The sequence below is a fragment of the Hyaena hyaena genome, unplaced genomic scaffold, assembly GCF_003009895.1.
Source record: "Hyaena hyaena isolate Hyena2069 unplaced genomic scaffold, ASM300989v1 scaffold_138, whole genome shotgun sequence".
NCBI lineage: Eukaryota > Metazoa > Chordata > Mammalia > Carnivora > Hyaenidae > Hyaena > Hyaena hyaena.
In genome coordinates this window covers 2684882-2712869 of record NW_024080770.1, presented here as the reverse complement: position 1 = coordinate 2712869, position 27988 = coordinate 2684882, and the positions used below count along the sequence as shown (strand labels likewise).

At 38.5% G+C, this 27988-nt stretch overlaps 1 protein-coding gene and 1 pseudogene across 3 annotated transcripts in view; one reads left to right on the top strand and one right to left on the bottom strand.

Moving 5' to 3' along the window:
• The window catches only part of UBXN2A (UBX domain protein 2A), a 55907-nt gene extending 27983 nt beyond the window's left edge, over positions 1 to 27924 (top strand). For all 3 annotated transcript variants that reach the window (XM_039238275.1, XM_039238276.1, XM_039238274.1), the window contains exons 4-7: positions 4261 to 4367; positions 8116 to 8253; positions 10243 to 10398; positions 24623 to 27924. In XM_039238275.1, the coding sequence (XP_039094206.1) occupies positions 4261 to 4367; positions 8116 to 8253; positions 10243 to 10398; positions 24623 to 24815 (594 nt within the window). In that variant the 3' untranslated portion in view covers positions 24816 to 27924. The remainder of the gene's footprint in view (positions 1 to 4260; positions 4368 to 8115; positions 8254 to 10242; positions 10399 to 24622) is intronic.
• On the bottom strand, positions 19486 to 21591 carry LOC120235818 (annotated as a pseudogene).
• Positions 27925 to 27988: the final 64 nt, after the last annotated feature.

Genomic DNA, 27988 nt, shown 5'->3' with positions numbered 1-27988 from the left:
GGGCGGAGGGAGACACAGAATCTGAAGCAGGCTCTATCCAGGCTCTGAGCTGTCACCACAGAGCCCACCATGGGGCTCGAACTCAAGAACCGTGAGATCATGATCTGAGCTGAAGTTGGGTGCTTAACCAACTGAGTTACCCAGGCACCTCTATTTTTTTATTTTTACATAATCTCCACACCCAGTGTGGGACTCAAACTTAGAACCCCAAGATCAAGAGTCACATGCCAGCCAAGCGCCCCTGTTTTGTTCTATTTTATTTTATTTTTTTAATGTTTATTTAGAGCACGAAAGAGAGATGGAGGGGAAGGAGCAGAAAGAGAGAGGATTTGAAGCCTGTTTTATGCTGACAGCAGACAGGGTGATGTGGGGCTTGAACTCACAAACTGAGACCATGCCCCTAGCCAAAGTCAGATGCTTAACTGACTAAGCCACCCCAGGCATCCCTTGTTCTAATTAAGATATCTCTTTGACCTTGTATTTAGTATTTTTATTCCATTTCCATTTTCAGTTTCTTTTTTATTTTTGCTTTTTCCCCCCTCATTATCAATTTCTAAGAGCTCTTTTGTTTCCTAAATATTTCCTCCCTTTCAGACATCATGTTCTCTTATATGAGTGTATTGTCATTTTTGGATTTTTGTTTTTAAGTTTCTTCTGTTTTCCTCAGTGTCTTTATGAAGAATATCTCTTTTCCTGTTAATTTTGTTCTCATCTTTTATGTGAGTACCATGAGAGCAGAGACTTGGTTATAGTCACACTGTGTGGCTTTGGGGAATTTAACAATCTTCTGTGTTTCCATTTCTCTCTTTAAAAAGGCATAATGATGATACCTTGTGTAGATTTTAGCGGGAGGAAATAAGTAGGGAAAGTGCTTTAAACACAGTCTGTTCCACACTGAATATACACCCAAGTGCTCTCATAGATAGATAGGTAGGTAGAGAGGCTAATAATGCATGCTATAATTATTATGATTATTTTCCCTAACTTATTTAATTTTCATTTAGTTTTTAGTTTTCTTTTCATTTAAATTCAAGCTAGTTAACATACAATGTAGTAGTGGTTTCAGGAGTAGAACCCAGTGATTCATCTCTTACATAAGACACCCAGTGCTCATCCCGACAAGTGCCCTCCTGAATGCCCATGCCCCATTTAGATCCCTCACCCACTACCCCTCCAGCAACCCTCAGTTTGTTCTATTTAAGAATCTCTTACGGTTTGCTTCCCTTCTGTTTGTATTTTATTTTATTTTTCCTTCCCTTTCCATGTATTCATTCATCTGTTTTGGTTCTTAGATTTTACATATGAGTGAAATCATGTGATATTTGTCTTTCTCTGACTGACTTATTTCACTTAGCATAATACACTCTAGTTCCATCCATGTTGTTGCAGATGGCAAGATTCCATTCTTTTTGATATTTTCCCTAATATCTTATGGAGTGTCTGTTACTTAATAGGTATTAAGTATATATGTTGAATGAATAAATGATTGAATAAATGCTAGAGACAAGGGAGAGGCTCTGTTGGTCTGAAATCTTCTTAAACAGCTTTTTAATCAATCCAGTGTTTAGCCTGAAGTATCCCTGAATTCTGCTGTTCTCCTGAACCTTTCTTAGGTTTCAGTTGTAACTTACCTTTTTTTGATTGAATGAGAGAATAAATGTAAATATTGTTCCTATGAGCTGATGAACAAAATGTTAAAGGATAATATAATTAATGGTAACAATGTAACAGTGTTATTTTATATTTAGAGGAATAGCCATTAATTAATTAATCACAGATTTTAATGTCCAAAGTCATTTCACATGAAGCCCTTCTCTTTAACTGTCCAGAAATCTGAACAGGAAGCTTTAGATTCCTCTGAACAGGGGATAGGATATTTTTGCAGGTGAGTTCTCTTAAAGAAAACTATGAGTATTATGAAGAAAAAATAAACTATGAGTATTATGTATATACATTTTTAAAACTATTATTTGGGAGGAAAGCACAAGTGGGGGAAGGGCAGAGAGAAAGAGACAGGATCTGAAGCAGGCTTTGTGCTGACAGGCTGACAGCAGTGAGCTGGATGTGGGGCTCAAATTCACGAACCTGGAGATGATGCTCTGAGCCGAAGTTAGACACTCAACCTTTGGGCCACCCAAAGGCCCCCTGTATATACATTTTATTTATTTATTTATTTATTTATTTATTTATTTATTTATTTAAAATGTGGCCTTTTTTTTTTTTTTAAGTTTATTTTGAGAGACAAAGTTTGAGTTGAGGAGGGGCAGAGAGACAGGGAGAGAGAGAGAATCCCAAGTAGAGTCTACACTGGCAATGTAAAGCCCAACTTGGCACTGGAACTCTCAAACCATGAGATCATGACCTGAGCTGAAGTCAGATGCTTAACCGACTGAACCACCCAGGCGCTCCTGTATATATATTATTTAAAGTAAACTGTATGCCCAACATGGAGCTCAAACTCACGAATAGGTCAAGAGTCTCATGCTCTACCACCTGAGCCAGCCACGCACCCCTATATACATTATTTTTGATATTTTACATTTGAAGTTTTCTTTTAAGAATGATATATTAGGGGCTCCTAGGTGGCTCACTTGGTTAAGCATCCAACTTCAGGTCAGATCATGATCTCATGGTTTGTGGGTTCAAGTCCTGCGTCAGGCTTTGTGTTGACAGCTAGCTCAGAGCCTGGAGACTGCTTCAGATTCTGCGTCTCTCTTTCTCTCTCAGAAATAAATAAAGACAGGGGCGCCTGGGTGGCTTAGTCAGTTAAGCGACCGACTTTCGCTTAGGTCATGATCTCGCGGTTTGTGGGTTCGAGCCTCGCGTCGGGCTCTGTGCTGACTGGCAGCTCAGAGCCTGGAGCCTGTTTCAGAGTCTGCGTTTCCCTCTCTCTCCCTGACCCTCCCCTGCTCACGCTGTCTCTCTCTCTCTCTCTCTCCTAGAAATAAATAAAAATATTAAAAAAAAAATAAAAGAAAGAAATAAAGACATTTTTTTAAAAAAGAATGATATATTAAAGAGGCACCCTGATGCCTCAGTTGGTTAAGTGTCCAACTTTGGGTCAGGTCATGATCTCACAGTTTGTGGGTTTGAGGCCCACTTTGGGCTCTGTGCTGGCAGCTCAGAGCCTGGATGGAGCCTGCTTCAGATTCTGTGTCTCCCTTTCTCTCTGCCCCGCCCCGCCTTACTTGTGTTCTGTGTCTGTCTCCCTCTCTCAAAAATAAATAAACATAAATTTTAAAAAATGATACATTAAATTTTACAGAGGGTGATCAAAAGTACAAACTTCTAAGTGTAAGATAAGTAAGTACCAGGGTTATAATGCACAACGGGATGATTGCCCTGGGATACATAGGGAAGTTAGAGTTAATCCTCAGTTCTCATCACAAGGAGAAGATTCTTTTTTTCTTTCTTTTTTTCAAATGTTTTAAATTTATTTTAAATGTTTATTTTTTGAAATACAGAGAACAATCAGGGGAGTGGCAGAGAGAGACAGAATCTGAAGTAGACTCTAGGCTCTGAGCTGTCAGCACAGAGCCTGATGTGGGGCTCAGACTCACAAACCAAGTGCTGGAGTTGGATGCTCAACCAGCTGAGCCACCCAGGCGCCCCTTCTTCTTTTCTTTTTATTGTGTCTATGTGAGACGACAGGTGTTAGCTGAACCTATTGTGGTAATCATTTTACAATACATGTAACTCAGACCATAATGCTGTATGCATTAAACTTACATAGTGAGGTATGTTAGTTTTCAGTAAAACTGGAAAAAAAATTGTAGCTGTGTTTGGTAATGGATGTTGACTAAACACTGTAGTAATCATCTTGCAGGATGTGCATATATGAAGTCATTTTGTTGTACACCAAAAATAAATACAATATTATATGTCAGTTTTATCAACTTTAAAAAGAAAATGAGGGGCACCTGGGTGGCTTAGTCGGTTAAGCGTCCGACTTTCGCTTAGGTCATCATCTCGCAGTTCATGGGTTCGAGCCCCGCGTTGGGCTCTGTGCTGACAGCTAGCTCAGAGCCTGGAGCCTGTTTCAGATTCTGTATCTCCCTCTCTCTCTGACCCTCCCCTGCTCACGCTGTGTCTGTCTCTCTCTCTCCTAGAAATAAATAAAAAAATATTTAAAAAAAAAATAAAAAAGAAAGAAAAAAGAAAAAGAAAATGATACATAAAATATATACAATAGAAGAACTTCAGAATTTTAATCTAGTACATTTTATTAACATGATACTTTTTTTTCTTACTGCTCTACAGGTAGATGTTAGTATAAAATTATGGAAAAATGGCTTCACAGTCAATGATGATTTCAGAAGTTACTCTGATGGTGCAAGTCAGCAGTTTCTGAACTCCATAAAAAAAGGGTAAGCAGTCTTTGTAAATACAAGGATATTTTAGGCATGTTTCATTTGGAAGAATCCACATTATTGCATATAGCTATATTTGGCATGAATCCCAGAAGAAATATAAAAATATGGATAAATTTCATTATATAAATATTAAAAACATATATTTACCAGCAACACTTATATGCAGTCAAAAGAGAACTGCCAGACTGGAGGTACTTTTTTCATAAATGTCATGCAAATGGAACATATATGCAATTCTTATAAATCACTAAGAAAAAAATGGAAAGAGTATTTTATATATTTATACCATTTGATCTACTTTATAACACTATGCATTTGGTAAAAGTGAATGACATATATCTATATATTAACATGAGAAGATTTCTATGGTAACTTTTGTTTTTGGGGTTGTTTTGTTTTTTATTAAGTGCTTTTTTCTGTTTTTAAGTTTTCGTTTAATATTTACTTATTTTTGAGAGAGAAAGAGAGACAGGGCATGAGCAGGGTAATAGCAGAGAGGGAGAGAGAGACACGGAATCTGAAAGAGGCACCAGGCTCTGAGCTGTCAGCACAGAGCCCTTCATCGGGCTTGAACCCAAAAACAATGAGCTCATGACCTGAGCCGAAGTTGCATGAGTAACCGACTGAGCCCTACCCAGGCGCCCCTGGTATCTTTTGTTTTTATTTTTTTTATTTTTATTTTTTTTTTAATGTTTTATTTATTTCTAGGAGAGAGAGAGAGACAGCGTGAGCAGGGGAGGGTCAGAGAGAGAGGGAGAGACAGACTCTGAAATAGGCTCCAGGCTCTGAGCTGGCAGTCAGCACAGAGCCCGACGCGGGGCTCGAACCCACTATCTGCGAGATCATGACCTAAGCGAAAGTCGGATGCTTAACCGACTAAGCCACCCAGGCGCCCCTCTTTTGTTTTTAAAAAGTTTGCAGGGACACTTGTGTGGGTCAGTCAGTTGAGTGTCTGACTTTTGATTTTGGCCCATGTCTTGATCTCACACTTCATGAGATCCAGCTCCATGTCAGGCTCTGTGTTGACAGCATGAAGTCTGCTTGGGATTCTCTTTCTCCCTCTCTTGCTGCCTCTCCCCAGCTGGTGCTCTCTCTGTCTCTCTCAAAATGAATAAATACACTTTAAAAAAAAGCAGTTTGCAGAATACTGATAGTGTGTATACATCAGTACCATCTGCGGATAAAATAAAATAATTATGTGGAGTTTTATTATATGCATAGAGAAAAAGCTAGGAGATACAACACCAGAGTTTTGTGCTTTTTAAAAAAATTTTTTAATGTTTATCTTTGAGAGAGAGACAGAGCATGAGCAGGGGAGGGGCAGAGAGAGAGGGAGACACAGAATCTGAAGAAGGCTTCAGGCTCTGAGCTGTCAGCACAGAGCCCACCCACCGCGGGGTTAAAACTCACGAACTGTGAGATCATGACCTGAGCCAAAATTGGATGCTTAACCAACTGAGTCACCTAGGTGCCCCAATGTGGATTTTTTGTTTTTGTTTTTGTTTTCAAGTAAGCTCTAGGCCCAACATGGGGCTTGAACTCACAACCCCAACCAAGATTAAGAGTTGCATGCTCAGGACGCCTGGCTGGTTCAGTTGGTGGAGCATGTGATTCTTGATCTCAGGTTCATGAGCCCAAGGGGTTGTGTGTTTGAATCCTACATTGGGTGTAGAGATTACTTTAAAAAAAAAAAAAAAAAAAGTGAAAGAATTGTATACTCGACCAACTGAGCCAGCCAGGTGCCCCAGTTTTTTATTAAAGTGAGAGTGGGATTATAAGGAATGTCACCTTTTTTTTTTAATTTATTGATTTTTGAGAGAGAGTAAACATACTGGGGTATGAGGGCAGGCATTGAGAGAGGGAGAGAGAGAGGATCCCAAACAGGCTCCACTCTGTCAGTGCAAAGCCTGACTCAGGGTTCATGCTCAGGATCCATGAAATGACCTGAGCTGAGATCAAGAGTTTGTTGCTTAATCTACTGAGCCACCAGGCACCCCAGGACTGTCACTTTCTAAGTTGACTTGTGTTTACATTTTTTATGTATTGTTTTATTTTTAAAACAAATGTATATTACTTATTCTTAAAAATTTTTGAAGTATAACATATTCAGAGAAGTATAAGAATCCTAAGTATAAAATCAATTTGTATTGTTTCAGTTTTCAGGAAAAAATCATTTACTTTATAAGTTTGTTAAAACTTGTAATTTGTTTAAAATTTCCCTGTGGAAGTTCATGGCTTATATATCTATATATTCCATAACATTGTAAACTTTCAAGTGTTCATTAGAAAAGACTCTGCTTTTAAAAGATCATAAGATTCAGAGAAGTTTACTGTGTTCAGAAGAGAGACGTCTCTGATGTTTGAGACACAGCCTCCAGCGGAGGCCATGTCCTAACGATGGTACTTGAATCTTTCTGTTAGGAGTATAAAATGTGAAAACACTTTTTAAAATTTCACATGTTTTGTATTTTTTTTTTTTTTTTTAATTTTTTTTTAATGTTTTATTTATTTCTAGGAGAGGGAGAGAGAGAGAGAGAGAGACAGCGTGAGCAGGGGAGGGTCAGAGAGAGAGGGAGTCACAGACTGAAACAGGCTCCAGGCTCTGAGCTGGCAGTCAGCACAGAGCCCGACGCGGGGCCCAAACCCACGAACCGCGAGATCATGACCTAAGCGAAAGTCGGACGCTTAACCGACTAAGCCACCCAGGCGCCCCCATGTTTTGTATTTTAATTCATCATATCTAGAGTAAATCTATATATATTTTCATTTTTTATATTTCTATTCAGCAATGGAAATGAGAGCTTGATTTTTCTAGCACATTTTTAGTTTTATTCAGACACCTATAAAAAGACCAAATTGTTTAAATTTAGCAGCATATAGTCATCAAGTATTTCATGACGTTAGTACTATTCTAGGTAGTGCTGAATAACTCAAGCTGTTCATGAATTTGTAGTCTTAAAAATTAACTCTCTAGTTGGTGGCTCTGTCAGTTAAGCATCTGACTTCAGCTCACACCAGGGTCTCCATGGTTCGTGAGTTTGAGCCCAGCATCAGGCTCTGTGCTGACGGCTCAGAGCCTGGAGCCTGCCTCAGATTCCGTGTCTTCTCTCTTATTGGGCACCTCCCCTATTCTTGTGCGCTCTTTCTCTCTCAAAAATAAACAAACATACATTAAAAGAAATTACTTTGGATTCTTCTTGGTTCTTGGTATTCATGTTATTTGACTGTATCATTTTAAATACATTCCGTTGCAGGGGCACCTGGGTGGCTTAGTTGGTTAAGCCTCTGACTTTCGCTTAGGTCGTGATCTCGCGGTTCGTGGGTTCGAGCCCCGCGTCGGGCTCTGTGCTGACTGCCAGCTCGGAGCCTGGAGCCTATTTCAGAGTCTGTATCTCCCTCTCTCTCTGACCCTCCCCTGCTCATGCTGTCTCTCTCTCTCTCTCCTAGAAATAAAAATATTTTTAAAAAATAAATAAATAAAATAAATACATTCAGTTGTGGAGGCAAGTGGTTGTCTCAGTCGTTGGAGCATGTGACTCTTAATTGGGTTGTGGGTTTCAGCCCCACATTGGGTGTAGAAATTACTTAAAAATAAAGCCTTAATAAAATATTTAGTTTTTTATTGTAAAGATTATAAGCCTCTTATTTCTACATATTGTTCAGTTCTGTTTGCATACAGAATGTTTTTCAGAGAAAGAAAAAACTTTGGGAGCTTTATCACTTTGTTTCTTTTCCTTCCTAGGGAATTACCTTTGGAATTGCAGGGAATTTTTGATAAAGAGGAGGTGGATGTTAAAGTTGAAGACAAAAAAAATGAAGTATGTGTGTCAACGAAGCCTGTGTTCCAGCCCTTTTCAGGTCAAGGTCATAGACTGGGAAGGTAAGTAGCCCCATGAGCTGTGCTTTCCATAAACAGAGGCTTGAATAATACTCAACTTGTCATTATGTTACGATATAGACCATATATAAAAAACTTACCATTTCTCTCATTGGAAATGAGATTTTTCTTCATAACTTTTATGAGGACTCCTAAGTCATATTTACCTTAGTGTAAATTAACACATGCTGGTAGTATGCTAAAAACATCATGGAGGCTTTTTTGATTTTACCAAATTAAAAGGACATGGATTATTTAGGACATTCGGCAGAATTGGATGGATAAATAATTTTTCTCCTTGCCCCCACCACTTGATCATAGCTGTTAATGTTACAGAGTAGTACATATGCTAGCTTTTGTATATAGGGTTCAATTTTATACTTACCAATGCCTTCAACATTGTGATCTGTGGTAAGTATCTGAATTGTGGTAAGTATCTGAATTTGTAAGTATCACAAATTGTGAATTCGTGAGCTCCCAAAGTTTTTTCTTTCTCTGAAAAACATATTCTGTATGCAAACGGAACTGAACAATATGTAGAAATAAGAGGCATATCATCTTTACAATAAAAAACTAAATAAAAATAAAGTAATAAAAAATAAAACAAAAATAGCATGATAAGGTTGGTATCCATATCAAAGCCTTTATTGTCAAATTTTGCAGTCTTTATCATATCTAACTCTGCCTTACGACAGAATATACAGAGATTACATATGTGATCATGTGTATCTTTATCCATTCTCATATATTATCAAGATTGGTAAAGTTATCTACATATTCATCCACACATATAAAAATATTCAGATAAAAATATTCACATGTAGGGGTGCCTGAGTGGCTCAGTTGTTAAGCGTCCAACTTCGGCATAGGTCATGATCATGTGATTTGTGAGTTCAAGCCCCACGTTGGGCTCTGTGCTGATTGCATGGAGCTGGAGCCTGCCTTGAGTTCTTTGTCTCTCTCTTTCTCTGCCCCTCCCCTGCTCATACTCCATCTCTCTCTTCCTCTCTCAGAAATGAATAAACATTAAAAAAAAATTGAGTGTAACTTTCAGAATGATCAGGAAATACTTTGCCTCCTTTTCTCCCCCTTTATAACCCAAAGATTCATCTCTATTGAGAACTTCTCATTTCTTAACAGAAATTTTAACCTTGGGAGTAGTAGGTAAAGTCCATAAATCGAATAACCCTGTAAAATTATCTATTCTGTAAGGCGCTATTTAAATTTACAATATTGGGGCACCTGGGTGGCTCAGTCAGCTAAGCATCCAACTTTGGCTCAGGTCAAGATCTCAAGGTTCGTGGGTTCGAGCCCCGCGTCAGGCTTTGTGCTGACAGCTAGCTCAGAGCCTGCAGCCTGCTTCAGATTCTGTGTCTCCCTCTCTCTCTGACCTTCCTCTGTTCACTCTGCCTCTCTCTCTCTCTCTCTCTCTCTCTCACAGAAATAAATAAAACATTAAAAAAAATTTTTAAACAATTAAAATATTTTATTGTATATTTACATAGAATTCTACACTTTTTTTTTTTTTTTTTTTTTTAGCATTCTACAGTCTTACAAGTTACTTGGATATGCCTAATTTCATTAGGTTCCTACATTCATCATATATGATGGACATAACTAATATTGTTATTATTGAGGAAACAGCAGTGACTTACTAAAATCTTCCTAAAGTATATGTAATGTAAAATTTAAAAAAATTTTTCTTAATGTTTTATTATTTATTTTTAGGAGAGAGCGAGAATGAGTGGGGGAGGGGCAGACAGGGAGATGCAGTATCTGAAGCAGATTCCAGGCTGTGAGCTGTCAGCACAGAGCCTGATGTGGTACTCAAACTCACAAGCTGTGACATCATGATCTGAGCTGAAGTTGGACGCTTAACTGACTGAGCCACCCTTTTACCCCTTAATGTAAAATTTTTATAGTAATTATTTAATGATAAGGTTTTGCTTACTGAATAACATGCATCTGACTTTGTTGTCTGGATTTTCTTAGTGCCACACCAAAAATTGTTTCTAAGGCAAAGAGTATTGAAGTCGAGAATAAAAATTTGTCTGTTGTTCAACTAAACACCCTGGAACCCATCACTAATGTACAGATCTGGTTAGCCAATGGAAAACGGATTGTCCAGAAATTTAACATTTCTCATAGGTGAGTCTTCCATTTCATTATTTGTCTTAGTTTTTTTCTGTTTTAAATTTCTTTTCAGTTCAGTAAACCATTTTTTAGAACCAACCAAGGATCTTAACAGTTCTCTAAATATAATATATCATGACAGTAGAAATTCTTGGACATAATGAAGTCTTTCCAGTTTGTTTTATGGATTATCATTTTTATCATTTGGTTAGTTTTCCTATATAACTAGATATGTAATTTTATTTTATTAATTTATTTTTAATTTACTTTTTAATGATTTTTAAGTGAAAGAATCTTTTATTTAGTGTTTATTTTTGAAAGAGAAAGAGTGTGCATGAACCAGGGAGGGGCAGAGAGCAAGGGGAACAGAGAATCCAAAGCAGACTCTACAGTGACAGCAGAGAACCCAAATGCAGGGCTCCAACTCCTGATGGGATCATGGCCAGAGTTGGACGCTTCCCTGACTGAGCCGCCCAGGTGCCCCATAACCAGTTTTGTTTAATGTTTATTTATTTTGAGAGAGAGAGAGCACGCACATGTGTGCATAAGCGGGGGAAGGGCAGAGAGAGAGAATCCCAAGCAGGCCTCACACCGTCAGTGCAGAGTCTGTCACAGGGCTCATCTCACAAACCGTGAGATCATGACCCAAGCTGAGATCAAGAGTCAGACACTTACCCTACTGAGCCATCCAGTTCTCCCTGGATATATAATTTTAGAAGAATTGTTTTTAATGTTTTAAAATCAGCCATTAGCATTATGTGCATATTTTTTGTTAAAAAAATACAGAAAAATATTGAAAGAAATTGAAGTCATTTGAAATTCCATCACCCAGAAATAATCACTAGTCTCAGTTTCATGGATTTTTCCAGTCTTTTATCTCTTAAAATTGTTAACATTTTAAATTTATTTTTATTTTTTAAGTAAACTCTACCCTTCCATGGGGCTTGAACTCACGATTCTAAGATCACAAGTTGCCACTTCTTCAAAGTAAGCCAGCTAGGCACCCCAGAAATTTTTGTTCCTTTCAATTAAAAGTAGGAACATCCTGTGCATAGGTTTCGTTCTTTATTTAAAAACATATAAAATTTTGGGGGAGAAATTTTTTACACAAAAATTATATATGTATAGTTAAAGTAACAATAAGATAAACACACATACAGTGCCTCACTCAAAACATACACCAATATATCTGTGTGCGTTTCTTCGATCATATCTCTCTTTTTTGTGCAGGAGATGCTCTATTCTGAATTTTTGTTCTTCATCTTCTGCTTTTTTTTTGTTTTGTTTTTAATTTTTTTTTCTGAGAGAGAGAGAGAGCGAGCAAGCGAGCATGAGCAGGGGAAGGTCAGAAAGAGAGGAAGACACAGAATCTGAAGCAGTCTCCAGGATCTGAGCTAATTGTCAGCACAGAGCCCGACGCGGGGCTTGAACCCACAAACCATGAGATCATGACCTGAGCCGAAGTCGGACGCTTAACCTACTGAGCTACCCAGGAGCTCCATTGTGCTTTTTTTTTTTTTTTTTTAAGTTATTTATTTTGAGAGAGACAGAGAGACAGCATGGGTGGGGGAGGGGCAGAGCAGGAGCGAGAGAGATAATCCCAAGCAGACTCCACTCTGTTAGCACAGAGCGCAATGAGGGGCTTGAACTCCTGAAACTGTGAGATCATGACCTGAGCTGAAACCAGTCGGATGCTTAACCAACTTAGCCACCCAGGTGCCTCCTTCATCTGCTTTTATTCATAGTTTTACCAAGTACATATGTATCTTTAAAAAGTACTGAGTTGTTTTGCTCATTTTCAAATAATTGCCTTAAGTTTTAAAACAATCATAAACATACAGAGAAGTTTTAAGAACACTATTAAAAACCTCTTTTTTTCCTAGCCATCGAGAGTAAGTTGCCAAGCTGATGACCCATCACCCAGAATACATTACTGTGTATTTCCTACAAACATGGCCATTGTCCCATATAAACACAATTCAGCCATCTGGGAGTCTTAACACTGAAGTACTTCTACCGGCTAATATTTGGGCCCTATTCAAAGTTTGCCATTTAATCCAAAATCATCCCAAAAAAAAAAAAAAGCCTAAAGACCATTCAGAATCACACATGTCTCAGTTTCGGGGCGGGGGGGGGGTTGTGTTTTTTGTTTTTTCTTCTAGTTTTCTTTAAATCCTAGTTAGTTAACATATAGAGTAATACTGGTTTCAAGAGTAGAATTTAATGATTAATAACTTAAATATAACATCTAGTGCTCACCATAACAAGTGCCCTCCTTGATGCTCATCATCCATTTAGCCAGTCCCGTACCCATCTCCCTCCATCAACACTGTTCTCTATCATTAAGAGTCTCTTATGGGGGGCCCTGGGTGGCTCAGTCGGTTGAGCGTTCGACTTCGGCTCGGGTCATGATCTCACGGTTCGTGGGTTCGAGCCCCGCATCGGGCTCTGTGCTGACAGCTAGCTCGGAGCCTGGAGCCTGCTTCGGATTCTGTGTCTCCCTCTCTCTATGAACCTCCCCTGCTCATGCTGTCTCTATCTCTCTCTCAGAAATAAATAAAATATTTAAAAAAAAAAAGAGTCTCTTATGGTTTGCTTCCCTCCCTCTGTCTCTCTTTTTTTTCGCCTTCCCATATTTTCATCTGTTTTGTTTCCTAACTCCCACATGAGTGAAATTATATGATATTTGTCTTTTTCTCTTGACTTATTTTGCTTATTAGCATAATACACTTTAGTTCTGTCCACATTGTTACAAATCGCAAGACTTCATTCTTTTTTTTTTTAATTTTTTTTTTGACATTTATTTACTTTTGAGAGAGAGAGTGAGAGACAGAGCGTGAGTGGGGAGGGGCCGAGAGAGAAGGAGACACAGAGTCCGAAGCAGGCTTCGGGCTCTGAACAAGCTTTCAGCACAGAGCCTGACGCGGGGCTCAAACCCACGAACCTGTGAGATCATGACCTGAGCCAAAGTCGGCCACTTAACCAACTGAGCCATCCAAGTGCCCCAAGATTTCATTCTTTTTGATGGCTGAGTAATATTCCTCTGTGTGTGTGTGTGTGTGTGTGTGTGTGTGTGTGTGTGTGTGTGTGTTTGTCCCCCACATGTCGTTTATCCATTCATCAGTTAATGGATACTTAGGCTCTTTCCATAGTTTGACTGTTGTTGATAATGGTGCTGTAAATATCAGAATACATGTGCCCCTTCAGATCAGTATTTTTGCATCCTTTGAGTAAATAACTAGTAGTGTGATTGCTGGGTCTTAGGGTAGGTCTGTTTAACTTTTTGAGGAACCTCCAAACTGCTCTCCAGAGTAGCTGCACCAGTTTGCATTCCCACCAGCAGTGCAGGAGGGCTCCCCCTTTGTCCACATCCTCACCAACATCTGTTGTTTCCTGTGCTAATGTTAGCCATTCTGACAAGTGAGCTGGTATCTCTTGTGGTTTTGATTTGTATTTCCCTGATGATATGTGATGTTGAACATCTTTTCATGTCTCTATTAGCCATCTGGATATCTTTTTTGGAAAAGTGTCTATTCATGTCTTTTGCCCATTTCTTCACTTGAATATTTGTTTTTTGGGTGTTGAGTTTGATAAGTTCTTAAATTTTATATACTAACCCTTTATCCAATATGTCATTTGTGTATAGCTTTTTTATTCTATATGCTGCCCTTTAGTTTTCATGTTTCCTTTTCTCTGCAGAACTTTTTATCTTGATGAAAGGCCAATAGTTCATTTTTGCTTTTGTTTCCCTTACCTCCATCGGTATGTTAGGTAAGAAGTTGCTATGGCTGAGGTCAGAGATGTTGCTGTCTGTATTCTCCTCTAAGATTTTGATGGTTTCCTTTCTCACATTTAGATATTTCATTCATTTGGAATTTAATTTTGTGTATGGTGTAGGAAAGTGGTCTAGTGTCATTTTTCTGCATGCTGCTGTCCAGTTTTCCCAACACCATTTGTTGAAGAGACTTTTTCTGACTGGATACTCTTTCCTGCTTTGTTGAAGATGAAATGACCACATGGTTATGGGCCCATTTCTGAGTTTTCTATTCTGTACCATTGATCTGTGTGTCTGCTTTTTGTGCCAGTACCATATTGTCTTGATGATTACAGCTTTTTAATACAGCTTGAAGTCTGGAATTGTGATGCCTCCAGCTTTGCTTTTCTTTATCAGAATTGCTTTGGCTATTCAGGGTCTCTTGTGGTTCCTTGCAAATTTTAGGATTGTTTGTCCTAGCTCTGTGGGAAATGCTGGTGATATTTTGGTAGGGATTGCATTGAATGTGTAGATTACTGTGGGTAGTATTGACATTTTAACAATGTTCTTCCAATCCATGAGCATGGAAGTTTTTTCGTATTTCTTTTTGTTCTTTTCAGTTTCTTTTATAAGTGTTCTATAGTTTTCAGATTTTTTACCTTTTTGGTTAGCTTTATTCTTAGATATCTTATTGGTTTTGGTGCAGATACAAATGGGATCAATTCCTTGATTTCTTTTTCTGTTCCTTCATTATTGGTGTATAGAAATGCAACAGATTTCTACATGTTGATTTTGTATATTGCAGCTTTGCACAATTCATGTATTTAGTTCTAGAAATTTTTGGGTGGAGTCTTTTGGGTTTTCCAGATAGAGTATCATGTCATCTTCAAATAGTGAAAATTTGACTTCCTTGCCAATTTGAACGCCTTTTATTTTTTGTTGTTGTTTGAGTGCTGAGGCTAAGACATCCAGTACTATGTTAAATAGTAATGATGAGAGTGGTCATTCCTATCCTGTTCCTGATCGAAGAAGAAAAGCTCTCCATTTTTCCTCACTGAGGGTGATATTAGCTGTGGCTCTTTCATATATGCCTTTTATCATGTTGAGTTTGAAATAATAGTTCCTCAGTCTTTCTTTGATTTTTATAACCTTGACATTTTTCTTTTAATTACAGGCCAATTTTGTATTTGATTGTTTCTCGTGATTATAGTTAGTTCACTAATTTTGGCAGGAATATCACAAAAGTGATGCTTTTGTATCTCTCATTGCATTCTGTCAGGTGGCATCATTTACATGTTGTCCCATTATGATGATGTTAAATTTGTTCATCTTTTTATTAAAAAATATTTTTGACATTTATTTATTTTTAAGAGACAGAGTGTGAGCAGGGAAGGGCAGAGAGAAAGGGAGACACAGAATGCATAGCAGGCTCCAGGCTCTGAGCTGTCTGCAAGCTTGAACTCATCAACCATGAGATCATGACCTGAGCCCAAGTCGGATGCTTAACTGGGCCACCCAGGCACCCTAAGTTTGATCACTTGATTAAAAGGATATCTGCCAATCTCCTTTAGTATAAAGTTATTTTTTTCTCTTTGTAGTTAATATATATTTTCTGGTGAGGAAGTTTAATATTGCAAAATTTTAACCAGCAAAATTTATTTTAATGCTCATATATTCCCAGATATAGTCAGTGGGTCTGCCTTTATCTTATTGGCATGTTCCCATCATTCTTTGAGTATTTCCTTGTTTTCAGGTACAAAAGTATTTTCAGGTTTTTTTCTGTCCTTTTTCTCAGAAGCCCTGGTTCTTTTTCAATGGACAGTGGCTACCTACCACTCAAGCTTTCTGAGTGGAGAGAGTGATAGGTGTACACACACATATACATACACACATGTACATTTATATTTGTATTTTCTATGTCTTTACAGAGTGAAAAGCATGAGTTCACATAGATACCTCCAAACTCAGTCTACCACCATGGAGTTTATTCTAGTTTTTTCCTTTCCACATTTATAACTAATTTCTCCCATACTGAATAGCCTGGCTTCAATTATTCTTAATATATTTATTTATTGACTAATTCTCCTGTGTAGAACCATTCTCTTTTTTCCCTGTTGCCACCTCTCCCTCATGGAAGACTCTTCACCCTGCTTGGGCTTTCCCATATCCTGCTTGAGTTCCCACTTCAGTTCCCTTCTCTTCCTGCTAGGTGTCTGACACATCACCCCAGACCACTTCAACACCCTGTGCTGCTGACCTCTTCACCCTCTTGGTGACATTTGGTGCAGCCTCTTCTCCCCTGTGCCTGTACACTCTCTTTGCCCCATTTTGGTTCTTACATGCTGCAGCTGGCCACTCCTCTATAAGAAGGCTCTTTCCGTTTTGCTTGAGACAGGCCACCCCGTGCCAGTTTGGGTATATTCCTCACCCCTCTGGGCTGCTGGCACTCTACTGGACAGGTCTTCCATGTGGGCCACACCCTTACCCTGCTTATGCTCTGACTCCCCCTGCCTCATCTCCCCCTGCATGGATACCCTTCTTGTGTTTGTCAGGCTCTGGCACCATGCAGGTGGTTAGCTTTCCTGTGCAGAGACCTTCTTCTCCCTCAGAGACTCTGAGTCCCTGTCCTGGGCCACCAAAACTCCCTATCATTTCTGGTTCCCATGTTCTGCCATGCTGTTGCTTTTGGACCAAGTTGTTTAGTAGGGAAAAGGAAAGGCAATTTTGCTTTTTTTTTTTTTTTTTAATGTGGTATAAATGTTACCATATGTGTTCTACAGCTTTTGTTTTTGAGACTCCTATATGTTGATGTATGTAACTGTACCTCATCTGTTTTCATTACTGTACTATAATCCATTGTATGAAATCAGTTATCCATTCTATTTTTATTGGTAATGATCCACATTTATATTTGTTTATATGGATATATCAATCATCAGTGCTCAATAAACATATAGGAAAATCTGGCATGTTATAATAAGTATTTATGTGTCAGCTGGTATGGCTTTGCTGATCTCAGCTGGGCTCATTCGTGTTTGCGGGTCATCGAAGGGAGCACTAATTTAGGCTACGTGTCTGTGAGTCTGGGTCTGCTCCTTGTGTATCTTCTCCTTGAATCAGCTGCCTGCGTGTCCATGTTCTCTTAACAATGACAGAGGCACGAGACTGGTCCCACTAAGCAGACTTTTACTTGTATCACTCTTCCAACAGCCCATTGGCTAGAGCAAGTCACGTGACCAAGTCCAAGTTTATTACACTGTGGAAAAGACTTATTTCCTGACCCATCTGCTGTGGCATCTTTGTAAATCAGACGATCTGTTCTGGACTCTCCATTCTATTTAGTGATCTGTGTATCTTTTGTGCCAACTACACTTTCTCTTAATTACTATAACTCTTCAATAAATTAAATTACTGCTTTATTTTCCTGCTTATTTTATCAGTTACTTATAGATCTGTGCTAAAATCTATAGCTATTATTGTGGATTTGTGTATTTTTCCTTTATTTCTGTCAACATTTACTTATGAATGCTAAAGCTACGTAGTTAGGTCTGTACAGAGGTAAAATTGTGGTTTTTTTCTATTAATTGACCTTTTAGCACTAAAGACATGTCCCTTTTAGTCCTAATAATTTTGTATTGAAGTGTACTTTGCCTGATACTAATGTGGTCACACCAGCTTCCTTATGATTGGTGCCTGCATGGTATAATATCCTTCTCCTTCCTTTTAATTTCAGTTTAACGATGTATTTATATGTGTCTGTCTATTTAAACATGTTTCTTGTAAATAGTTGTTTGGGTATAGTTTTTATATCTAGGCTAACAGTCTTTCTCGGTTCCTCTTTTGTGCCTTTGTGTTTTATTTTTAGCTGCCACCTATTGGGTGTTTTCTGTATATTAGGTTCTCTTCAAGACATTTCACTTCTATTATTTCCAAATGACAAACCACCCTACACAGCTAGAATCAGAGAGCTAATGATGATGATAATAATAGAAGAAGCATATGTTTAAAGGATGCCTTAGAATGTTCTTCTGTGACCAAATTCCTTTAAAATGGAAGGAAGGCCAACGAAATAGGTGGAAAATGGAAGAGGGGATTTGTTATTCCAGGCTGTTTGTTTCTTTTTAAGAAAATAAAATATTTTTATTTTAATCTCTTTGTCTAGAAAAATACTTCCATCATTTTCAGTAGCAAATAGTCACCTAGATTTTTTTCTCCTGAATGACTGAAGCATTTAAAAATCATTGGCCAACAATATTTATTAAGTGTTCATTAATCAGGCTTTGTTTTTATTTTTTTACTTTGCACATTTTTTATTTTTTTTAGGATGCATCCATCATTTTATTACAAAACTGTTCTTTTGGCATTAGTTGTTTACAGTAAGCCAGATACTGTGTGGCATAGCATCTCTAATGTAACAATTGCATTCCCTGCTTCTTGAACCGAACTGAAGTTACGTTATATCCATTACATACAAATTACCAGCACTCGTTAATGGTGCAAATCGGATACATTGGCACATACTCCCTTTAGGGAGGAGCTGATGCAAACGGATTAGAGTAAATGTTGGTAAGACTAGTTCCTTCATGGGACTCTCTTGTTTCTTTTCCCTCTCTCCAATTTACTTTGCTTTAAAAGAATCAAAATTTCAAAATTACTAGTCTGAATAGCCGCAGCACCCAAGTAGCATCACACTTCACATGTTTTATACCATAAGAAAAGGGAATATCACTTTAGTTTTAAACGTCTGCATTAGAGTCTCATAAAAAAAATAAAAGCATTCCATCAAGTTCATCCAGATGGTATTGTTGTACACTTGGTGGGTGACTTTCTGTGGTGCATTTGCTTTGAAAGGATCTTCCAGTATATCTCCAATATTCCTAATAGTGTCCTTTAAAAAAAAAAATTTTTTTTTAACATTTATTCATTTTTGAGGGACACAGACCGTGAGCAGGGGAGCAGCAGAGAGAGAGAGAGACAGACAGACAGAATCAGAAGCAGGCTCCAGGCTCTGAACTATCAGCACAGAGCCCGATGCAGGGCTCGAACCCACAAACTGCAAGATCATGACCTGAACTGAAGTCAGACGCTTGACTGACTGAGCCACCCAGGTGCCCCCTAATGTGCTTTTCTTTAGCTAGGATTTCACACTACTCAATGCTTTATGAAGGATGTCCATCTTGGTGTTTAAAAAAAAAAGATTGTTTTTAAGCTGCTAAAAGAAGGGAAAGAAGAACAGAGTTAAAGAATGTCCTCCTTTGGATGCCTGACTGGTTCAGTTGGTGGACTTTACAACTCCTAATCTCAGGGTTGTGAGTTCAATCCCTACATTGGGTGTAGAAAAAAAGAATGTCCTCCTTGTTGTCACATTGGTTTTCTAGCATGTCTTCATAGACAGCCACAAAAAAAAAGGTAGTTGGGGGAATTGTGACTTGGTGGTAAATCAAGTAAGTGATTTAACAGGTTGGGATGTTTGGAAAGACCACAATCCTATAAAATCCCTTTCAGATAGTTGTGTGGGCTTTCATGATGTGGTACTGGTTTGACCATTTCCAGAGTGTACTGGACTTCTGTCTCCAAAATAACATGATCACTGGGGCCAGTGGTGTTAAGAAATTATGAAATATCTTTGGTTGCAGACAGAGTTATTTCTCATATCCTCCTTAAGAAGTTGGTCTAGGGGCACCTGGCTGGCCCAGTTGGTGGAGCATGCAGCTTTTGATCTGGGGGCTGTCAGTTCAAGCGCCACAAGGTTTATATTTCTGAGTAACCCATTGTTAATGTTGCCAGGTATAATTCTTTGCATCCTGACTAAGAATATCAGCCATAGGGGTGCCTGAATGACTCAGTCAGTTAGGTGTTGGACTCTTGATTTCAGCTCAGCTCATGATATAGGGGTTCATGGCCCACTTGGGATTCTCTCTCTCTCAAAATAAATAAACATTAAAAAAAAATTTTAAATATCAGCAATAAACTCAAGCTTCTGAGATGGATCTTTTAGTCATTCCACTAACGACTGTGATGCCAAATCTGATAATTTTTGGATTGTTCCTCAATTCCTGCAGTGATGTTGTTCACTTCCTCACGTCAGTATTTTTGAAGTGACTTTAAGAAAACTTCCCAGGGGCACCTGGGTGGCTCAGTCAGTTAAGCGTCTGACTTTGGCTCAGGTCATGATCTCACGGTTTGTGGGTTCAAGCCCCGCATCGACCTCTGTGCTGACAGTTCAGAGCCTGGAGCCTGCTTCAGGTGTTGTGTCTCCCTCTCTCTCTGACTCTCCCCTGCTCACACCGTCTCTCTCTCTCTCAGAAATAAATTTTTTTAGGGGCGCCTGGGTGGCTTAGTCGGTTAAGCGTCCGACTTTCGCTCAGGTCATGATCTCGCGGTTCGTGGGTTCGAGCCCCGCGTCGGGCTCAGTGCTGACTGCCAGCTCAGAGCCTGGAGCCTGTTTCAGTCTGTGACTCCCTCTCTCTCTGACCCTCCCCTGCTCACGCTGTCTCTCTCTCTCTCTCTCCTAGAAATAAATAAAAAACATTAAAAAAAATTTTTTTTTTTTTAATTTAAAAGAAAAAAAGAAAACTTCCCAAAAATGCCACCACATTTAACTCAGTAGCATCTCTGGTTAGTTTAAAAGCTCATTCAGTTCAAGGCACCTGGGTGGCTCAGTCAGCTAAGCATCAAACTTAATTTCAGCTCAGGTCTTGACCTTACTGGTAGTGAGTTCAAGAGTCTGTGTCTGCCTGTCTCTCTTTCTCAAAAATAGATGATAGATAGATAGATAGATAGAGCGATCATTTAACTCTTTCATCACACTACAGAATAGCCCAGAAATAATCATAAACATCTCTAAATTTTTCACTATAAATGATCTGGACCAGTGGATTGGGGCCATCATTCTATGGCACTGGATCTATATCCGCCCCTTCTGCTCTGTCCCTGTACAGGAGATGGGTGGGGGGGACGGGCGGGCGCGAGTCCCGGCTCAGGAACCTGTCTTCTGTGGGGTGTGTCACTGCCTCTCCGGGCTCAGCTGCCATAGTGCGTTTCTGCTGCTGCTGGGGTGGCAGCTCCCGGCGACCCGGCTGACCCTGCTCGCTGCCCTGAGTGGCCTACCAGAGCCCCGCAGCGACTGCCGTCTGTCTTGAGTCCACAGCGGAGGTGGCCCACGCTTTGTTTTTATTTTTACTTTTTAATTTTTTTAATGTTTTTTAAAGTTTATTTATTATTTTTAGTAGTCTCTACACCCCACTTGGAGCTCAGACTCATGATCCTGAGATCAAGAGTCATGTGCTCCTTGGACTGAGCCAGCCAGGTGCCTCCTCACTCCAGGCTTTGTTTTTAAGTTGGAACATTTAGTCTACTTTTTACAGTGATCTGTAATGTCCTGAACTAGTTGGGCTTAAGGCTACCTTCTTGCTGTTTGTTTTTTCTTCACCCCATGGCTTTGTATTCTTCATTGCTCTTTTTTTTAACCTCCTTTTGAGCTGTATTTGTTATTTTTTATCCTCTTATAGATTTTTAGATTTGCATTTCTTTATTCTAATCACATCATAGAGATCACAATATATGTTTAAAATTTTTGCTCCATGCTTCCTTTAATTTTTATTGTTTTCTTTTTTTTTAATTTTTTTAATGTCTTTATTTCTGAGAGAGAGAGAGAGCGCATGAGCAGGGGAAGAGCAGAGAAAGGAGACACAGAATCTGAAGCAAGTTCCAGGCTCTGAGCTACCTGTCAGCACAGAGCCCGACGTGGGGCTCAAACCCACGAACTATGAGATCATGACCTGAGCCAATCAGGCATTTAACCGACTGAGCCACCCAGGCACCACAATTTTTACTGTTTTCTTTTTGTATTTATATTATTTGCCATTAGCTTTATTTAGCCTTTAGTTATCTAATTTTGGTACCTGAAGAAATATATGAGACTTTTTTGATAAACTACACAGGTTTAAGAGAGTGGCAATTAATGAACTCTAATGAAGTGATAGGGAGTATTCTGCCTTTTGTGATATGCCATATTTCACTACTTTTGAGTTGCACATTTTTTCACATCTTAGCATCTCTGGAATGGAGGTGTGCTCTAAAATCCATGGTTGGCCATATGGCAATCATTGTACAGTTGTCTTTGCCTTAGTATCTGCTGCAAACCATGCAGAATAGTGTCAGCTGAACAAAAAATATCCCAGAGACAGTGGTCTTACAAATTTTTAAAAGATGTTTATTTAGTTTTGAGAGAGAGAACACACGCACAAACAGGACAGGGCAGAGAGAGAGAAGGAGACAGAATTTGAAGCAGGTTCTGAGCTGCTGGCACAGAGCCCAACCTGGGGCTTGAAGCCACAAGCCAGAAGATCATGACCTGAGCCACCCAGGCTCCCTGACAGTAGTCTTTTTTTAAAGAAATCCTTTATACCAAAACACCTGATAATACAGAGAGCTGTTGTTATGTGGGAAAATATGTACATTAACAATTGAATCAAAAGTGATTCAAAGGATCCAAGTCTGAATAATGTTCAAGTATTAGTAATGGCTTAACTATTTTATTCTAGTGGAAGCAGGTGCTTGATTTGAGAAATATTTATGTGGGGGCACCTGGGTGACTCTGTCAGTTAAGCGTCTGACTTTGGCTCAGGTCATGATCTCACGGTTTGTGAGTTTGAGCCCCACATCAGGCTCTGTGCTGACAGCCAGCTCAGAGCCTGGAGCCTGTTTCGAATTCTGTATCTCCTCCTCTTTCTGACCCTCCTCTGCTCACGTGCTCGCTCTCTCTCTCTCTCTGAGAAATAAATTAAAAACATGAAAAAAATCTTTTAAAAAAAATATGTGAAATTAATAGTGCTCTTTATAAATATAAAAATTCTAGGTGTTGAGAAAATATCTTGTCATAATTTGATTTTTTTAAAGCTATACATTAAATGATGTGTCTTAAAATCAGTGGCATCTTAGTTGTAATGAATTCTGTATGTGTCTCTCTAAACATGTACACATATACTTAGGTGAATATAGCTTTGAGCTGCCTCCAAAATTGCAAATATATTACATTATAGTGTTTCTTATGCTAACTGAAATTCTACCCACACCAAGTTGAGAATTTTCCTAATTCTGTTTGAAACACAGCATGACCTGGTATTTAAGAGATTACAGCCTGTGTCTGTCTAGAATTACTAGTATGACCATTTCTGATCCATTCAGAGCCAGATATGTAAGTATAGAAACTTTCTATTATAGAGCCTTTCAGGTGTGTGTATGCGTGTGTGTACACACACACAGAAGATTGAATGATCCTTACTCAGTTCCACTGAACTATTTTCAGACAAATCCTAGACTTTGTATAGTTTCCTTTGTAAATATTTCAATACGTTTCTAAAAGATAAGTACTCTTTAAAAATGTAACCAGGGGCGGGGCGCCTGGGTGGCTTAGTCGGTTAAGCGTCCAACTTTCGCTTAGGTCATGATCTCGCGGTCCGTGGGTTCGGACCCCGCGTCGGGCTCTGTGCTGACTGCCAGCTCAGAGCCTGGAGCCTGTTTCAGTCTGTGACTCCCTCTCTCTCTGACCCTTCCCTGCTCATGCTGTCTCTCTCTCTCTCTCCTAGAAATAAATAAAACATTTAAAAAAAAAAATGTAACCAGGGGCACCTGCATGGCTCAGTCAGTTAAGCGTCCGACTTCAGTTCAAGTCATGATCTCACTGTGGGTTTGAGCCCCCATGTTGGGCTCTGCACTGGCGGCTTGGAGCCTGCTTCAGATTCTCTATGTCCTTGTCTGTTTCTGCCCCTCCCCTGCTCGTGTGTGTGTGTGTGTGTGTGTGTGTGTGTGTGTGTCTCAAAAATAAGTAAAATAAACATTTAAAAAATAAAGAAATAAAAGTGGAAGAATACAGGACGCCTGGGTGACTCAGTCAGTTGAGCATTCAACTCTTGATTTCAGCTCAGGTCATGATTCTGGGGTGCTAGGATGGAATCTTGCATAGGGCTCTGTGCTGAGCATGGAGCCTGCTTAAGACAGCCCCTCTCCTCTGCTTGAGTGCTCTTGCTCTCTCCCCCTAAAATAAAAATAAATAAGTAAATAAATAAATGAATGTAACCATAATGCCCTCATCACACTAAAGATAAATCATAGTAATTCCTTACTATCCAGAGTCAACTTTTAAGAAAGATAGCCTGGGCCACGTGGGTGGCTCAGTTGGTTGAGCATCTGATTTTGGCCCGGGTCGTGATCTCACAGTTTGTGAGTTCAAGCTCTGCATTGGGCTCTGTGCTGACAGCTCAGAGCCTGGAGCCTGTTTTGGATTGTGTGTGTGTGTTTCTTTCTCTCCCTCTCTCTCTCAAAGATAAATAAACATTAAAAAAAAAAATAGCCCAGATCAGTCTATCATCATAATTTCACTGTTCTATATATGAACATAGCTAGATATCTTCAGGTTATTACCTCACATTAACTAATTCGCATTTTCATAAGATTATGTTAATAGTCTGTACTATTTTACAGGATAAGCCACATCAAAGACTTCATTGAAAAATACCAAGGATCCCAGAGAAGCCCTCCCTTTTCCCTGGCCACAGCTCTTCCTTCCCTCAGATTGCTAGATGAAACACTCACACTGGAAGAAGCAGATTTACAGAATGCTGTAATCATTCAGAGACTCCAAAATACTGCTGAACCTTTTAGAGAACTTTCATAACCTTGATTTTTGATACACTAAGTGGAAAGTTTGCAGAGAAATGATGGTTGTAAATGAACATACAAACCAAAATGAGGGAAAGGAAGTCTGATTTGCTGGACTTTTGGTTTGAGTGCTATTTAACTCCCTTCTGATGAGAAGATTTTAAATAAGTACAAGTTAGGAATGTAAACTGTGACTGGAAACTATATTCAATGCACTTTTCCAAGAGGCTACTCAGAAAACTATTTATTTTCAAATACCAGTTATTCAACAATAACATATATTAAATCATTATATCCTATAGAATCTAAATATGGTATAAATTAGCAAATGTATTCACACATCTTTCATTCAGATGGTCCCAACCAGCCATGATTTGTTTGGATGACAGCTATCTAAGATTTTTAAAATAGCAATACATTAAGAAATTTATACATGGCAACTTAAAAGCATCAGTGTAATTATTTTATACCTGGGTAACAGTCAGAAGGCTAGAAGAAGCTGCTTTCACCACAACTATGCCCGAACCTTGAAGTGTTCTCAGTTTTCATTCTCTAATGACAAGGTATACTCAAATATTAATTTGGCACGGTATCTAAAATGTATTTTCATTTAAGAATAAGATTGTGCACCATAGTATAATGTCAGTACTAAAATTTCTATCCAGGAATCCTAGTTCATCCCTTTTTTTTTCTTTTGAAAATTAGGATTTTGTTTTTAGCTAACATTTTGAGTAAACCTTTCATTGCTACCGCTTGTGTAGAATCTGTTCTAACGCCTGTGTTGGCACATTGCTAATATATTGTAAATACATCACATAAAGTACGGTTTCCTGTTCCATATATCAGAGTCGACCTGTGTATACATTAAAGGATTATTTATTTATTTACATTCTGATGCCACCAAGGGAAACATATTTTGTTTATCTTAAACATCTAACTAAAACTAGTTAGACTTCAGTATTTCATTTTCAGGTTGAATTCCCTTGCCTAAACGTAAGTTTAAGAAGCTTTTTTGCAAATTCTCTGTTTGAATCTTATTTAAGGCAAAATGTACGTTGAATGTGCCAGGAGACCAAGTAGCCCTCCCTGGAGCAGTAGTGCCCATGGGGCAGTGGGGTCGGCCAGAAAGAGCAGTTCTTACACCTTCTGGCCTCAAGACCCTTTGTTTATGTGTGTTATATAGATGACAGTGAAAGTAAAAAGTTATAAAATATTTATTCAATAAAATAATAAGCACATCTTAGTATAAACCGTATTTTAATGAATATGCATTTTCTAAAAAAGCTTTAGTGAAAAAAGCAGCATCGTGTTCCATTTTTTGCAACTGTCTTTACCGTCTGACTTAAAGAGCACAGATGGAATCTCACGGCTGCTACCACATCCAATCTGTTGTGATACTGCACACTATGTAGCCGCTAGTAAACGCTACTGTCTGTTCATGAGAAAATGAAAAAAAAAAGCAAATAATGTCTTAGTTGATTATGAAAATAGTTTTGACTTGTGGACCTCTTGAAAGAACCATTCTTACAAAGCAGTGGTTCACAATAATTATCAAACCTTTGTCTAAGAATCACTTGGAAAGCATTTTGAAATATCTGTTCCAGGCACCTACCATACACATTCTGATTTATTGTATCTGGGATGGGTCCCAGATCTCTGCAGTTTTAATCTCAAGTGATTCTTAGGTACACAGTAGAAGTACCTGTGTTCAGGAAATTCGACACTGTGCTTCCACCCTAAGAAATAAAACCTGCGTGCTTCATTCACCACGAAGAGTGGAAGACTCCCACTGGGTCTGAAATGGGACTTCTAAACCTTTACGTTGTGTCCTTATCTCCCACAGTTGGTTCTTAGCCTGTTCCCCTCTCACTCTTAACTAATCATGATAGAAACCTGTGCTTCATCTTCTCTAAGCGGAGCTGAGATAAGGCTGGAACGTTTAAGTGAGATTCTTCCTAGAAGCTCAGGAATAACAAGAGGGAAATACACGTAGCGAGGTGACCTGGTTTATAAGATATGCCTTCTGTTTGAGGTCCATATTAAGAGTGCTTGCTTTTCCAGCACCCAGCCTTACAAATGGTAGAGGCCTGTCTTTTTATTAGGAAGAGAGAAAGCGCAAAGGAGAGCCTTTTGCTTTTTCATTTACTCTCAGAAATGAACAGATCTATAATAGAAAATACAGTCAGTAATGTTTACCGCTGTTAGAACCCTCTCTCCAATGAAACAAAAATAATGGTGTTTTGATAAGAAATGAGAGGATGGCAAAAATCCGCAAACTCTTTCAGATATAAAATGATTGTTAGTGTATTTTTCAGTCTATAAGGAAATATTTCCCTAGACCTATCATGAAGCATTTTATAATTTAGTCAGTATGTGATTCTGCATTTATGTCTATAAAGGGGCTTCTTGTTGGAAATATTTTTCTTGTACCTATAGAAAAGCCTTCTTTGTGGATTTTCCAGTTTATAATTATTTATCCACAAGATGCATTGGAGGCTTTCTTGTATGTACATGTAGAATACACCCCAGTGAGAAGTTCCTATAAAGACCCATCATCAACAGTAACCTTCGTTTTTGTAACTGTGAAACTTTCATTAATGGGAATAACATTCCTAGAGGTTTTCTAAAATGAGAATCATCTGATAAAGCTGTCTACCTTAAAGTTAAAAATTGTAAAGTTGTTAATTAAATATGTAGGATATACAAAACATACTTTAGAAAATATAAACTGAATTTGGCATGGCAAGGGAAGGCAGACTTGAAAATAATCAAACATTTTGGGTGTAGAACACAATTTGACCTGTATAGTTGTTTCAGAACTCATCAATCAGTTTCTTGAGAATCACCGTTAAGGCTGATACAGAGAAATACATTTCTGGTTTTAAAGATTCTAATATAATGGTTAACTTACTATGCATTGTGCAGGTTACAAAACTGGTCTTATTTATTTTGTATACTTTTCTCATTCAGAACACTTTTCATTGTGTTTCATTGTGTTAAAATATAGTATGTTTGCATCTATTTCAGTGCCTTATTTTAAAAGCAATCTTTTTGCTAATGGTTGAAGAATTGTTGTCTTTAGAATGAAATAATAATTCATTAAAAGGACTGTATGAAATAATCTACATTTGTCTGTTATAAAATAGTTATATCTTGATGCGTTTCTTATTTTTATTTGCTGAAGTCCTT